Source organism: Cricetulus griseus, chromosome 10, assembly GCF_003668045.3.
Source record: "Cricetulus griseus strain 17A/GY chromosome 10, alternate assembly CriGri-PICRH-1.0, whole genome shotgun sequence".
Classification (NCBI taxonomy): domain Eukaryota; kingdom Metazoa; phylum Chordata; class Mammalia; order Rodentia; family Cricetidae; genus Cricetulus; species Cricetulus griseus.
The window spans coordinates 15,299,494-15,315,404 of NC_048603.1; the positions used below are offsets into that span (position 1 = coordinate 15,299,494).

At 46.3% G+C, this 15,911-nt stretch overlaps 1 protein-coding gene across 1 annotated transcript; it reads left to right on the plus strand.

The window, feature by feature from the left end:
- The first annotated feature begins 465 nt into the window (after nt 1–465).
- Nucleotides 466–14,388, plus strand: Fbxo43 (F-box protein 43). The gene is given in 6 exon segments (XM_027431398.2): nt 466–495; nt 498–555; nt 2,340–3,774; nt 7,653–7,755; nt 13,836–14,045; nt 14,140–14,388. Coding segments are annotated over 6 exon segments (2,085 nt in total).
- The last annotated feature ends 1,523 nt before the right edge of the window (nt 14,389–15,911 follow it).

Sequence of the window (15,911 nt, forward strand, 5' to 3'; positions counted from 1 at the left end):
GGCGGGGCGCACCGAGTGATGCTGGGAGGGGCAGAGCGCTGGGGCAGGGCGGGCGGGGCGGGCAGCTGGACCGAGGGAGGGAAGGACGGTGGCCCCGGACCCTGCGGAGGCTCCGGGTCCCCAGGTGGGCGGTGCGGCCCAGGTGAGCTCGCCCGCTCGCCCGCTCGCCCGCCCGCCCGCTCGCTCGCCAGCCCGCGCCGCTCCCCCTCCTCCCCGCTCGCCCGGGTGACGACCGTTAGCCCCGCCCGCAGCAGACGGCTCGGCGGCTGCCAGCGGCTCAGGCCTGGGGTCGGGGAGGTCCCCACGCCCAGGACGAGCGGAGGAAGGCCGGGGAGCGCGGCTGCCACCACGGGCGGAGACATCCCCAGTGACCCGGACCTTCCTGGCTCGTCCAGCCACAGCCGCGGCCGTCGGGGCGCCGCTGCGCCGCTCGGTTAATTCAAAAAGTGGTTGTTGCACCTCGGCATGAGCTCTAGAGGCGAAGATGAGAGACTTAGTTATTTCTGGAAGCCTGCCTTCCTTTGACATGTCTTAGGAACTCAAGGTTGACGGATGGTAAGACCGATGAGGCCGCCTGCTTTCACTAAGTAGCTCCCTGACCCACTGGACTTTTTATTATTTATTATTATTATTATTATTATTATTATTATTATTATTATTTTATGTGTAGACAGGAGTTCTGCGAGCACCTTTATTTATCAGGACCCGTTTTTTTTTTTTTTTGTTTGTTTTTTTTTTTCGATTTGTTTTTAAGTGGCATCAAAAAATGTTTGTTTGAGTCATCAGTCGACTGAGGGGTCAGGTGCAGTAAGCCGGGCGTCCTGTGGCTGCGTGGATAATGTTCAGGGTTTTGAAGCAGGCATTTGGGGGTGCAGGAAAGAGAAGGATGACGACGACGGCAGACAAGGGCTGTGGTTTTTCTGGGGGCGGGGAGAGGGTGCCTATCCCGGCTCCCACTTAATTCCCAACGGTCTCGGCTTCATTCCCCCAAACCCTAGGCTCGTGAGACACCTAGTGGTGATAAAGTAGCGGAACAGTTACATCCCTGAAGGTCACACAGGGATAAGACACAAGCCCTTGATCTAACCCCACCCAATGGATAAATTGTTCGAAAGTATATTAGGCGATTTGTTGAAAGCAAAGTTTAATCATCTTGACCCCCCTCCCCCGGACATGTGTAGCACTTAGCAGCTATCACAGAAAAATCAAAACTGTCAAAAAGGAATAGAGGTTTAAAAATTACTCTGCAAAAAAAAAAAAAAAAACAAAGAAAACCCCAATCTTCTAATGTTGTGTTTATCATAGCAATCTCTGTAATATTTGATTTTTACAGATGCATTTAACTTATGTGACATAGATCACCAAATCTACATGGCTTAAAGAAAGAGCTGACTCCCACAAGTTCTCTTCTACTCCCTGTGGTATGTTTGCAGGTGCGTCTCACACACACACACACACACACACACACACACACACACACACACACACGGGGGGGGGATGAGGGAGGGAGGGAGGAAGGGAGAATAGTGATATTTAATTTTTTGTTTTATTTTTAACCATTCCTGTCTATGTATGTGCATTCTTAAAGTGCCACAGAGACCAGAGGAGGGCAGCTGGAACCCAGGGTTACAGGGAGCTGTCAGCTGCCTGATGTGGGTGCTGGGAACTGTGTTTCCCCAGAATAGCTCAGGCTCTCAACCTTTGAGCCATAGCTCCAGCTTCCCATGATTTTTAAGTCGTTTCAGAGCTTTCAAAGGAAATAACCTGAACACAAACAAGTTAGGCTATTAAAACTGGATGTGCATTCTTCAGTTAACCAAAAAAAAATCGTCTGAAAATAAGGCTGTTACTTTTGTTGATTATTTCAAAAGCTGGGTGGTGGTGGCGCACACCTTTGATCCCAGCACTCTGGAGGCAGAGGCAGGCTGATCTCTGTGAGTTTTGAGGCCAGCCTGGTCTAGAAAGTGAGTTCCAGGACAGCCAGAGCTACACACACACACACACACACACACACACACACACACACACACACACACAAATCAAGAATATATTTCAATAAAATATTTGTGCATGGTGCTTTGCTTGCAGTTGTCAAGCAATCAGGTTATTTGTATTCTGGGTTTATAGACAAGTGTTGTTTTAAGTAGGGAATATATGCCAGTATATTATGGAGATTTGCTTTTAAGTAACTTCTGAAGAAAATCATGATATAATTCCCCATCCTCTGTTTTTTTGTTTTTGTTTTTGTTTTTTTTATCACAGATCATATGTTTTGGTGTAAGCTGCTTGACTGCTCATTGCAACGGAAGAATAAGTTTGTTTTTGCTTTGTTAAAACAGAGAGCGTGAAGATGTCTCAAAGGCATTCAGCCAGCCATGGAGCAGGCGGCAAAGTGGACTCCCCCGCTGTCACCGTCAGGTGGCCGGCTCCCAGAGACTTTTGTCTGGCATCTTCCTTTCAACAATACCGTGCGTTGTCAGAGACTTGCAGCTCTATTAGGAAAGAAAAAGACCCAGCGTTAACCTGTGAGCATCTTGAAACTCCAAGCCGAGGCTCGGCCAAGCCGGCGGTGTCTCCCGCTCAGAGGAGGAAACCCATGTTCCCAAGGAAGGAGAAGGGGGGAAGCCCGGAGCTCTGCGAGACCCCCAAAGCCAGAAGGAAACCGCGCTCCTTGCGCAGGCGGCTCGACCTGTCTTTCACGCTTCTCAAGGCAGACTCTGACCCACAGAGCGCTTCTCTAGAAAACAGTGTAAGCCGCGTTCTTAGCCCAGGAAAGCATACCCCAGACAGTGCTTCCAGTTTCCCAAAGCAGGACACCTTTAGCCCATCAGCTGCCAGCACCGTAGACACGGAGGATGCGACTTCCAGGAGCCAGAGCTGCAGGTTAAGTTTCTCCCAGCACAAGACTTCCACCATCGATGACTCCGCGGGAGACTGCGGCTTATTCGAAGTGGAATGTCTGTCTCCCATCCGAGGCGATGAATTTAAAGGCTCTGCCACGCACGACTTCAGCGACAGCAGTTTAAGTGTTAGCGACGAGAACACGTGTCCCGAACTTCTGGGCTTCTCTGGTGGTAGCCAGACATCGTCCTCCGGAGCAGATGTGACCACGTCTGTAACTCCAGTGAGTAGTCTCATGTCAAAAATCAGATTTAAAGGGAGCCAAGCGCTTTCTTCTTCTTCAGCAGAGGCGAGAGACAGCGTTTCTACACCCGAAGACAGTGGCTTTAGCTCCCTGACCTGGGATAAGTCGGAAGATTCCCTCTCGGACCAAGAGGGCTCTTTGCAAGAGCTGCTTCAGAAACACAGGGGGACTCCCAGAGCAGGGGACCTGATAAGGAAGCCAAAGCACCCGGGCAGGCAGAGGAGACTGTCCACTCTCCGGGAGCAAGGCTCCCAGTCGGAGACGGAAGACGAGAAGCAGATGGTCCCCCCCAAGGCTGCAACGGGCACCTCTGGGGGTCAGCAGCGAGGCCCCGGTGAGAAGAATCCGACTCTGGACTTTAAGAACTTATCCAACACCCCAGCCTTGCAGCTGGTGCACGAGCTCTTCGTGAAAAGCAAACGGAAGCGGTTCCCGCAGGCGGATGGCCAGGAGTTCTTGGAGGAAAGGGACGAGGGGACAATAGGCAGATTGCAGTGTGTTCTGGCCGGACTGATTGGCAAGAAGATGGGCATAGAGCAGCTGGATATCTTGACGGAATTACAATATAGAAATTTGAAGCATGTCTTGGCTGTGGTTTTAGCTTCCTTGACTTCAGAGAGTTTATACAGGTAAGAAATAAAACTTTACTGTCTTTTAAAGTGGTGTTCGTTCTGTTGCTTTTCTGTCTTTGGCTTATTACACTGTATCAGAGGATGTTTAAGTGACCTGCCCAGTAGAGATTGCTAAGTAATTCCCTCTGTTTAAAAGCAAAAATAAAAGATGGGCCTGCTGGTGCAGACCTGTAATCTCAGATACTTGAGAGGCTGGGACAGAAGGGTTACTCAGGTTCCAGTTAGGAAAAGAAAAATCAAGATGCTGCTGCTGCTGCTGGTGGTGGTGATGGTGGTGTGTGAATTGACCAGAAGTCAATTCATATTCTTCAATCTGCCTTAATAATTGCTTTCCACCTTACTTTTTGAGACAAGGTCTCTTATTGAATGTGGAGCTCACCAATTAGGATAGCCAAGCTCCCAGGATCCTTTGGGCTCCACCACCACACACTGGGATTACAAGTGTGAGCAGGGCCTTTTTTTTTTTTTTTTTCTTTTTTTAAAGATGTATTTATTAGTTATGTACACAGTGTTCTGCTTCCATGTATCCCTGCAGGCCAGAAGAGGGCACCAGATCTCATTAGGGATGGTTGTGAGTCACCATGTGGGTGCTGGGAATTGGACTCAGGACTTCTGGAAGAGCAGCCAGTGCTCTTAACCTCTGAGCCATCTCTCCAGCCACTAGCTGGTCCTTTTATGTGTGTGAGGATGACCCAAACACAGGTCCTTTTGCTTACATAGCAAGCACATCACCAACTGAGCCATCTCCCTGTGTGTGTGTGTGTGTGTGTGTGTGTGTGTGTGTGTGTGAGAGAGAGAGAGAGAGAGAGAGAGAGAGAGAGAGAGAGAGAGAGAGAGACAGAGACAGAGACAGAGAGACAGAGAGAGACAGAGAAAGAAACAAACGGTCAGACAGAGATACAGAGAGACAGCCTGGGTCTCTTGAATCCCAGGTTAGCCTTGTACTCACCATGTAGTTGAGGATGACTTTGAACTCCCGATTCTCCTGTCTCCACCTTTCAGGTTCTGGTGTTACAAGATGTATGCCCAATTTATTCCACCAATTTTAAAATGTTTTTTATTTAAAAGTTCACATTCCATTTGTCAGATACAAGTTGTTTTAAAGTTGTGACACTTGACCAGAAATAAGAGAAATAATTATGGTGAATGAGAAACTATCACAAATAATGGATATTATTATTATTATTATTTGGTCCAAATTCTAGAGTCTAAGAAAAATATCTAGCTTTCATTTTAGGGTTTGGTCTTCAGAGGGTATGGGTATGTGCCTGGTATCATCTTTGTTGTTAACGGAGCAGAGAGAGGTAGTTGTGTCTGAGAGATTAGAATATGAAGAACTTGTGTTCACAGTTAGTGTCGTAGATTTCGTGGTGCTTCAAGATTACAGAGAAAAGCAGAGGTCTGGGGACAGAGGATGGGGATCTGGATGATGGTGACCACAAACAAGACTTCACTCTGGCAATGTCTGGGGACTGCTGGGATGTCACAAGGCAGGACACACAGATTGCCATGCCAGGGAAGACAGAAGCCATGTGGGACAGGTGGAAGCTGGGGCCATGCAGTAGTCAGGGACCCTCTCTAAAGAGATTGTAGTTATTTACACGAGGAGGTCAGAGGCTTGGTGGCAAGTATCTTACCTTGATGAGCCACCTCCTGCCTCGTGAATCTTTCTTGGTGGGAAGATGCCATGTGGATTACGTCCTTGCTTTTTTTTTTTTTTTTTTTTTAATGGCTGCTGCCCCCAAACCCTGTCTTTGCCTTTCTCCCACACATCTACTCCTGGCTACTGTAGGAAGTGACGAATTTTGTTGCTGGAAGTCTTTTGAGGTGTCTTGTCTACCTGTGTGGTTTGCAGATGGAGAACATCTATAGATAAACCACTTGTAGCAGTCCAGAAATAGATGGAGGTCTACCCCACCGGGATCTCTGACCTTTCATCCAGTATCTTCCTGAAAACTCTTAATGTTCTCCCTCCCTCCAGAGTATATTTGGTAAAGCACATGGTGTAACCCAGATGGATAACACAGGCACATCTGTGTGCATCTGTGTGTGCCTTTCAAAGGTGTTCAAATGGTAAGTTATCTAAAAACCTAACATGGCCAGCTACAAGAAGGTTGTTTTTCAAATGTTGGGCTATTTCAGTGCAGGAAAGTCAGCATGCTGGGTGACAATTTGGGTGGCTGCTTATGTGAGCCAAAGGTACTAGTCATACTTCTTCCTGCCCTCCTCCCTGGAGAGTATTTGCAGCAAAGACTGTATGTTTATGATCTTAATGGTACTCTTCTTGGTGACATGAGGGATGGAGATAAGATAGTTATGGAGAAGTGTGCGTGTGTGTGTGTGTGTGTGTGTGTGTGTAGGTGTGTGTGTTCAGGTGTGTGTTCAGGTGTGTGTGTGTGTGTGTGCATGTGCAGGTGTGTGTGTGTGTGTGTTCAGGTGTGTGTGTGTGCATGTGCAGGTGTGTGTGTGTGTGTGTGTGTGTGTGTGTGTGCATGTGCAGGTGTGTGTATGTGTGTGTGTGTGCATGTGCAGGTGTGTGTGTGTTGTGTGCGTGTGCGTGTGCGTGTGCGTGTGCGTGTGTGTGTGTGTGTGTGTGTGTGTGTGTGTGTGTGTGTGCAGGGGTATATGTGCACAGGTGTGTGCTCATGTGTGTATGTGTGCAGGTGTGTGTGCATATGTATATGTATGTATGTATGTATGTATGTATGTATGTATGTATGTATGTGTGCTTGTACATGCCAGGACATTCATGGAGGTCAGAGGACAACTTTGTGGGATCAGGTTTTCTACTTCCATGTTTATGTGTGGTCAGACTGTCATGTTGGCATGGCACTTGCTTTTATCCACTGGGCCAACCCCCAGTTCTGGTTTCCCTTCTAATGGGTGACTTTGTGCCCACCTCTTGTGTGGTGAAAAGCACAGAGGTGGACTGAGGCGATGGCACCTGCAGCAGCCAAGGCAACACACAGAGCAGTGTTGACAACGTGAGCGCCTTTCTCAGTCTTCTTGTGGTCTCTCTACATGGTTGGCTAAGTTAGACGAGAGGAAGGTTAACTGTTCTTTTCACTAAGCAGTTGAAGCTGTTGAGAGGTAAAGGGGCTGTAGCTGGGCTGTAGCTGCCTCCACTGCCTGAGGTTTGTGAGTAAAATGGACAACAGGATGCTCTTAAGCATTAGAATAGGTGCTGCCCACAATAGTGTCTCTTACTTGGCACTTACTGCTCCCAGGGTTATTGATTAAGGGTGATTATGATGTTTATTTGGCCAAAAGTGGCTGAGATAGGCTAGATACAGGACCAGGAGAAATCAGCTGAGCTCCTCATACAAGTTGATAATCTTTTGCTGCATGTTGTAATCTAAGTTTATAGTTGAATGGCACATGATCCTAGTATTCTGATGGCTTGTGTTTGCTTTATTATTTTTGTTGCTGTTGTAATTTTGAGACAGGATCTCACTGTGTCCCAGGCTGGCCCTGAACTCAGTAGGCAGCCCAGACTGGCTTTGCATTCATGGCAGTCCTGCCTCATCTCCCCCAGTGCTTGGATTGAGAAACATGGCACGCACGTGCCTGCGCCTTCTCCTAATATCTACTAAATAAATAAATAAATAAATAAATTTATTTCTAATTAAATGAACATAAATGAAACAGTGATCCATCGAGATAATGCCACTATGTGCTTAGTATTTTAACAGGAATTCTTTCATATGGTAAATCAATCTGGAACAGTGAGTTGATCAAATCATATTATTATATAATTTTAAGCTTAAATTTCCTGTTCAAGATCTCTAAAGTTATTTTTATTATTGGTCACCTCATAATAAGAAAATGTCAGCCTTTGGAGAACATGCAGTAATAGATGGACTTGTTTATTGCAGTGCTTGGAACGTCAGCAGAAACTGGCGTGAAATTGTGGCTCAGGATAAAAAGGCAAACGAGAGGAGGAAACTTTATATCATACAGCTGAAGGCAGATGCTCAGGTAATATGGGTAACGCTTCCTAGAAGTGGCTTGTAGCTAGTGACTCCATGCCGCTGAGCCCCAAGTTTGGTCTTTCTCTCATCTGTGAGTCTTTTCCATCTAGCAAACCTTTCCCTACAAGTATGGTAGAGAACCAAGCTGCTTACAGAGTGGCCTGTTGACAGCGTTCAAATACCAAGGACCCGCTAGAGCCTCCTCATCGTTAGATACCCCTGTAGCATTTAACGATCCCAGCCTGTGAGCACACGGTGCATGTCAGCCGATGTGTTGCTCCGATCACAGTGATGGGTGTTTGTGACATGGCCCCAGCTGCTTGGGAGTCACATTCTGGGATGCCACAGCTGGTCACGTGACTACAGCACAGGTGTGCCAAGGGGTCTCAAGTGACATTTAAAAAGGCTGCTGAACAGGGCCCTGGGAATCAAAGGGAGACCCTGCTGAGACCTGGGCCAGGAGTCACAGGCCAGCTAGGTGGGGAAGACAGGGGAGTGTCCAGCAGGGAGCAGGGCCTGCGGGAGGGTGCTGTAACTTATCCTCCTTTGAGAATTTGAGGTCTGGCTTTGATGTGAGGAGGCAAATCTTATAGACATTTATATGTTCTTCACAGAGACAGGGCTTTGTGTAATGGACAATGGCAGCACCATAATGACAGAGATGGAACAAGATGCAAAGCAATGAGTCCACCTAAATATGCACTTGTGGGTGTCTCTTGTCAGCGAGACGGTGGGGTCTGAAGCTAAGCAGACTCTGAGGAAAAGTTCTATTTGTTACTGTGAGGCAGCATTGGTCGTGTTCTCAGTGTCTGGCTACTGACAGCTGGGGCATCTCACCCTGGGGATATTGGACAGTGAAACTATTGACAATATAACCACCTCCTTCACGTGTGTGTGTGTATGTGTGTGTGTGTGTGTGTGTGCGCGCGCGCACGTGTGCACTCACAAGCATGTTCTCTTGTGCCACAACACACATGTGGAAGTCAGCCCACGAGAGTTGTTTCCCTCCTTCCACCTTGTGGGTCTTGGAGAGGTCAGAAGACAACTTAAGATCTTGAGTTCAAACTCGGGTTGTCAGGCTTGGTGACAAGCACCTACACACACCGCGCCACGTTACCAGGCCCACATAACGTTTTTAAAGAGTGGTGTCCAATATATGAGGGACAAACTTAAAAAAATAGTTTCAGATAGCTGAGTGGTGGTGGCACACCCCTTTAACCCCACCATTTTGAGAGGCAGAGGCAGGTGGATCTCTGAGTGAGATCAGTTTGGTTTACACATTGAGTTCCAGGTCAGCCAAGACTACATAGTAAAGCCCTGTCTCAAACAAAATAAAACAAAAATTTCAAACAAATACCTATTAATATTTAAATTGTAAACCCCATTACTCCATTTCCTGCTTAACTTCTCTAAGGAAGAAACCTGGTTGTGTTGGCAACCCCCTAGGAATTCCAGGCAAAACATTTGACCCTCACATCCTCACTGCCATTTAAAAAAGAAAACTAGCCAGATGCTGGTGGACCACACCTTTCATCCAAGCACTTAAAAGGCAGAGGCTGGTGGATTTCTGAGTTCCAGGCCAGCCTGGTCTACAGAGTGGGTTCCAGGACAGCCTCCAAAGCCACAGAGAAACCCTGTCTCGAAAAAAAAAAAAAAAAAAACAAGCAAACAAACAAAAAAAAAATGAAGGAGAAGAGGAAGAAAAGAAAAGAGAGAACCTCAGAGGCGGGTGAGATTGGAGGCTGAGAGGTGTAGTAGGAGGCCAGGCGTTGGTGGCTCACGCCTTTAATCCCAGCACTCGGGAGGCAGAGGCAGGCGGATCTCTGTTGAGTTCGAGGCCAGCCTGGTCTCCAGAGCGAGTGCCAGGATAGGTTCCAAAGCTACACAGAGAAACCCTGTCTCGAAAAACAAAATAACAAAAACAACAAAAAAAGAAGGCATAGCAGGTAAAGGCGCAGCTGACAAGCATGACCACCTGAGCTTCAACTCTGTCAAGTTGTCTTCTGACTTCCACACACATGCAGTGTTGTGTGCATGACCCTCACAGGACATAAACAAATGTCAGTAAAAACTAATGCACCATGTCTCTCCCTCCTCCTCTCCCTCTCTCCCTCCCTCCCTCCCTCCCTCCCCCTTTTTTTGTCTCTCTGTGTATTGCAAGTTGGCATTGATCCCCTGTCCCAGCCTTCCAAGAACTGGGGTTACAGGTGCACTGTCTTTCCTGGCTTTCAGTCTGGCTTCTTAAAGGATTACATTTTCCTTATACATTTTTTTAGTTTGCTATTAGAACTCCTTCAAAACACAACAAACTGGATTATAGCTTTGTAGCAAAGCTCACCACTCTCCTCTTGCCCTGTCCTGCTTGCTTTTGTAGATACTGTCTTGACTCTAGTCCAGGCTTTCTTGGAACTCACAGTGTAACCCAGGATGGCCTCAAACTCATGGTAGTCCTCCTGTCTCACTTTCCTGAGTGCTGGGGTTACAGGTATGAGCCACTACACCAGGCTTCTGGTCTCTACTCTGTTTCTTGTATTTAGTACTTGAAATGCTATTTGCTGTTGTTGTTGTTGTTATATTATTATTATTATTATTATTATTATTATTGAGACAGGATTTCTCTGTGTAGTCCTGGCTGTCCAGGAACTCATTCTGTAGACCAGGCTGGTCTTGAATTCAGAGATCCACCTGTCTCTGCCTTCCAAGTCCTGGGATTAAAAGCATGTGCCACCATGCCTAGCTGATATTTGTTATTTTATCTGGAAAGGATTCAGTTAGTTCTCTATTAATTCAAGACTCCCTACCACCCTCTCCCTGGATCACTTTCTCCTGTGTTATGACCATAACTATATCACCATTTATGGGTAAATCAGACTTAGGTATTATGAAATGTATACTATTAAACTTCTGTGTTTGTTTTGTATTTTGAGAGAGGGTCTCACTGTGAAAGCCTGGAACTTTGTATATGCAGACAAGGCCAACCATAAGCTGGTGGCAATCCTCCTGCCTCTGCTTCTTGAATGCTGGGACTACAGGTGTGTACCACTGTGCGTGCTTAGTGTGTTTGTGTGTGTGCACACGTGGAGGTCAGAGGTCAATGCCAGTGTGTTCCTCTGTGGCTCTCTACCTTATCTTTGTGAATCTCTCACTGAATCTGGAGCTCAGCACCATGGCTAAGCTGGGCTGGTCTCTGCTCGCCCAGGGCTGGGGTTATGGGCTGGGGTTATACTTTGACCAGCTTCTACATGAGTGCTCGGATCCAAACCCAACTCTCCATGCTTGCACAAGTCCTTTCCTCATTGAGCCAGCTCCCCAGAATGCTTGTAGACAAGGTTTCAAGAGTCTCAGGCTGGCTTTGAACTCACTCTGTACTCTAGGCTGGCCTTGAACTCCTCCATCCTCTGGCTTCTCTCCCTCTCGTGCCGGAATTACTGCATGCGCCATCACACCCAGCATACGGTTCAACGTGCCTTTCTGTGGAACTTCCTCCCAGAATTAATCTATTGCTGCCTCTCTGTGTGTCTCTGTCTGCTGTAGGCAGAGCTTTTTGTCGGGACCACAGTCAGCTATGTCCTGCCAGCTGGCACTCAAAAAAACCACACAGACTTTAATTACAATTCTGGCCGGTAGCTCAGGCTTGTTTTTAGCTAGCTCTTTAAACCTAAACTAAGCCATTACTATTCATCTGTGTGCTGCCCCTTCACCTCATCTATGCACTGCCCATGCTGCTGTTTCAGAGTCTAGCTGGTGACCCCTGAGACTCCGCCCTTCTTCCCTGCATCATGCTACTCTGGCCAGACTCTGCCCAGTCTCTTCCTGCCCAGTTATAGGCCAGACATCTCTGCATTAGCCAACGGGAGCAATACATATTTACAGTGCACAAAGACCAAAGACTCTTCCACAGCAGTCTGTCTCCCCGAACCCCTGAGTGTGTATATCTGTATCTCTCCTCTTAGTGTTTTTCTCTACAGATTCTGGGTTGATCTTCCCTTATTTGCAAGAACCAAAAGTCTCGTCTGTGTGAATTCCAACATTTTCTAATTTCCTCCTTTTCCTCAGAGATTACCATCCCAAAGTCCTGTGCCCTCCCAGTCCACATAAACCCCAAGCATTTATGCCTGGCCTGTCTTGATATGTCACTAGCCAAAACAGAAACATTTCAAAACTTGTTTAGTGATTTTTTCTTCAGATTGTACAGTGTCTCAGAAAGATGCCGGGCTGGGTACATTCGCTAGGAGTTGAGCCTCATCTGCCATCCATCTTTAGACCAGTGCGAGCATCCACTGGAGCTGGGATCATTGCTTCCCCCCCCCCCCCGAGAGCCCTCCATTATTCCTCACTGTTCTTACGCACTTGTGGAACAAACAACCATTAGATGACTCCATTTTCACAGTTAAGTATTTTTAGTGGATTCGAAGCCAGGGTGATGCACACATCAATTGTGGGGCCAATGGGACGACAGGCAAGAGAACTGTCTTGTAGACCATTAGCAGGCACGAACATGTGCTTTTGTGGACTGCTTTGTCCCTTTGACATTAAAAACAAAACCAGAAAAACTGTCGCAAATTGGACGTTCCATAAATACTTACTAAATGAACGAGTGTTTCTTCTCAGTTGGCTTCAGCTGACACCTTGATTCATTTTGGGGTGCAACTGCGTCACGATCCAGCGGGTGTTCTTTTAGTGAGCTCTTGATTGGGTGCTGTGGCCTAGGCTACAAATGATGGACATGACAGTCCTCCAATGAGTTTAGTTTGTGCGACTGCATTCGAAGGCTAACTCGGAAGGCCAGCATTAGCCCTGTTTGTGTATTTTAAAACTGTTAGCCACCTCACCTCTCAGGACCCACTAGCTGCTTTCCCTGTCCTGGGTTGGTTTTCCGGTTGGATCCAATTACAGCTCAGGAGACTTCAGAGAGAAGAGGCACAATTATAGCTGAATTGTAAGGAAACTCATCCAGTGTGTTCATCTTGATAGCTGGTCTGTCCTGTCTGTTTTTAGAGAAACATTTCCCCCATCACATCCCTAAAAAAAAGTACAAGACTGAACAGATTTCTTACTGAAAATGCTTTTCTAATTATTTTTCCAGATTTTATTGAGGTATAATTGACAAAGGGACATTTAAGGTGTGTAAGCCTTTTAAGGTGTATAAGCCAATTCACACACTTCTTGACCGAGCATTTGAATAACGTGGGGCTCTAGTTCAGATGTGAGATGCTTTTTGCTCCTTTAAAAATATCAAGGCTGTAGACAACAACCATAAAAATGAATCAGAACCAGATCTTTGCAAACCAGCCAAAGACACTGGGCTGTGTGATCTCAGCACTCCTATTGCCAACATGTACTTAAGGTAAGAACTTGCAAAGATCCCATGGCAAGCTTTGAAAAGACTCGCCCCTCCCCTAATTCTCCTCTCTTTAGATCTTGGCTTTAAAATGGATTGCAAACTATGGTTTGTAGGCCAAGTGCTTTCTGCCACCCGTATTCTCAAGTAAGTTTGATTGGAACAGCTCTTCTCTCTGGTATTTCTGCTGTCGGGCTCAGAACTGAGCAGCTATGGCTACATGGCCTGCAGTCTGACATGTGTGCTGTTTTATGCTATCCTTAGAGAGGAAGTTCGCCAACAATAAATAAATGGTTTAAATAGAAAAGCAATTGCTCATACCCACAGAAAATCAAAATGTATTCTTTTCAAAACAGAGAGAGAGAGGAGGAGAGAGAGAGATCACTGAGGTCAGGATGGCTTTGGGGAGTTGGTTCTTCCCCTCCACCTTGTTGGTACAGTTCCTCTCTTGCTTAGACTGCTGTACTGTAGACTTCCAGGCAATTCTCCTGCCTCACTTCTCCCCTCACTCATAGAGTGCCCTACCACACCAGGCTGTCAGAATTCCATGGCTAGCGCCTTTACCTGAAGAGCCATCTCCAAACTTGTTTTCTTTGACTTAAAAGTTAGGTGGGAAAGGATTGCCTGCCCCCAACTCCCCCCACCCCCAACCCTTCAAAGAAAAACGATCCAGGGAAAGATCTTGGTGGCGCAAGCCACTCCTGAACCTGAATTTACAGCCTCCATCTTCCCTGTCTTTCCTACAGGCCACCGTGCTGCACGTTCAGGAGGCTGGCACTCGGCTCCGGCTCCTAAGTCGCTCAGCCTTAAGATCAGTGCAGGCACAGGCACAGGCACAGGCTCCCCCCTCTCAGAAGGAGCAAGCGCCGACTCTGTCCCCTTGGGGGGATGTTTTGACACCTGTGGCAAGTTCTTCGCTCACCCACCTAAGGAGTAAGCAGGACCAGTACGTTAAGGTGAGTAGCACGGGCCTGCGTTTTTAGGACCCTTTAGCGTTTGCTAACGTGGGTGCTGGCTGCGCTGGAGACTGGGTGTCTGCTTCCACCGCAGGTCGCCAGGACGCTTTTCAGTGACGAAGCGCTGAAACCCTGCCCACGGTGCCAGTCCCCCGCCAGGTACCAGCCGTATAAGAGAAGGGGGCTGTGCAGCCGCTTGGCCTGCGGCTTTGACTTTTGTGTGTTGTGTCTGTGTGCTTATCATGGGTCGGAAGAATGCAGAGGAGGGCCCGCCAAGCCGCGGAGCAGTAAGGAGGCTCTGCCAGGGAGTGCCCAGAGCAAGCGGAATTTAAAACGGCTCTGAGGATGCGGAGGGAACCGCCCCTGCCGGCCTGGTTCCGTCTGACTTAAAATTATGACTATTTTGAACACATGCAAACCTTCCCATTGATGACAGATGATGATTTATTTCCTGTTTTATATATGTTATAATGCACACCACTGTATATTTTCTTTAAAGCGATGAGTTTTGAGAGGATTTTATTTTAGTATTTATCTCCCCTTTAAATAACTTAATGTTTTAAATAAAGAATTTTCAGGATTGTTACATATGTCTGTTTCGATGCTTCATGTAACTTTTAATATTTGTGCATCTCATAAGTATGTGTTAAAATGTTCTTTTTTTTCTAAAAATAATTTTCCAAATAACTGGAAAAAAATTGAACTCTAGGCCAGTGCACTTACAGGTTTAAGAAAATGAACCGATGGCTGAAATTAAATATAAATAAAATGTTTTTAGAAGTTCTCTCAAATGTAACCCATAATTTCAATCTTTCTCTTATTATTTTAGTAGACTTTTGTTTCAGTAAAATTTACTTAATACTAATAACTTAAATGTCAATTATGGAGACTCTGTAGTTACTCATACAATAAGTTACTCATACAGAATTTTATTTACAAACTCCTATAAGTCACATAATTATAATTAAGTACTTAAAATTTTAGAATTATACTCACAGATCTAATATTTTGATGGATTTGGGTTGGGTGGAAAAGATGGGTTTTGAGTGGAAAAACATAAGTCATTGATAATGGACACTATAATTTGTGTGTTCATAATGTGCTTTTCCCAACAATTCCAGTGGCAAAAGAGCAAAGTTATTGTTGAAAATATTAGTATAAGAAGGGACCTTTTTCATTTGTTTGTTTTGAGACAGGGTCCCACTGTGTAGCCCTGGCTGTCCTGGAACTCTGTAGACCAGGCTGGCCTCTGACTGCCTCTGCCTCCTGAGCACTAGGATTAAAGGCGTGAGTCACTACACCCGACCACAAGAGGGGAACTTTTAAAAATTATTTATTTTCTTTTATGTTTTTAAATTTATTTTTATTTTATGTGCCTTGGCGTTTTGTCTGCATGTGTGTCTGTGTGAGGGCATGGGATCGTCCAGGACTGGAGTTACAGACGATCATGAGCCCCATGTGGGTGCTGAGAGTTGAACCTGGGTCCTTTGGCAGAGCAGCCAGTGCTCTTAACCACTGAGCCACCTCTGTAGAACCATAGGTGGGAAGCTTTTAACAACAGATTTCTAATTTGTGTGATTAGGTAACTGCTGTAGGAACAATATGTGTGTTTACCCTACATACATATTTAAATGAGCTCTTAATATTATTTAGGAAAATCAAGTGTTTAAAATTTATATTTGGTTCTAACTAAGTTAAATGTCCCCCCTTTCTTTTTTTCTTTTGACATACTTTTACTTTGTAGCTCATACTACAAAGCCAGGCTGGCCTTGGACTCAAGGCAATCCTCCTGCCTCAGCCTACTGAGTGCTGGGATTACAGGCCTCCATACCCATCTTGATGTCTGTTTCCTGAGATATCTTCTGC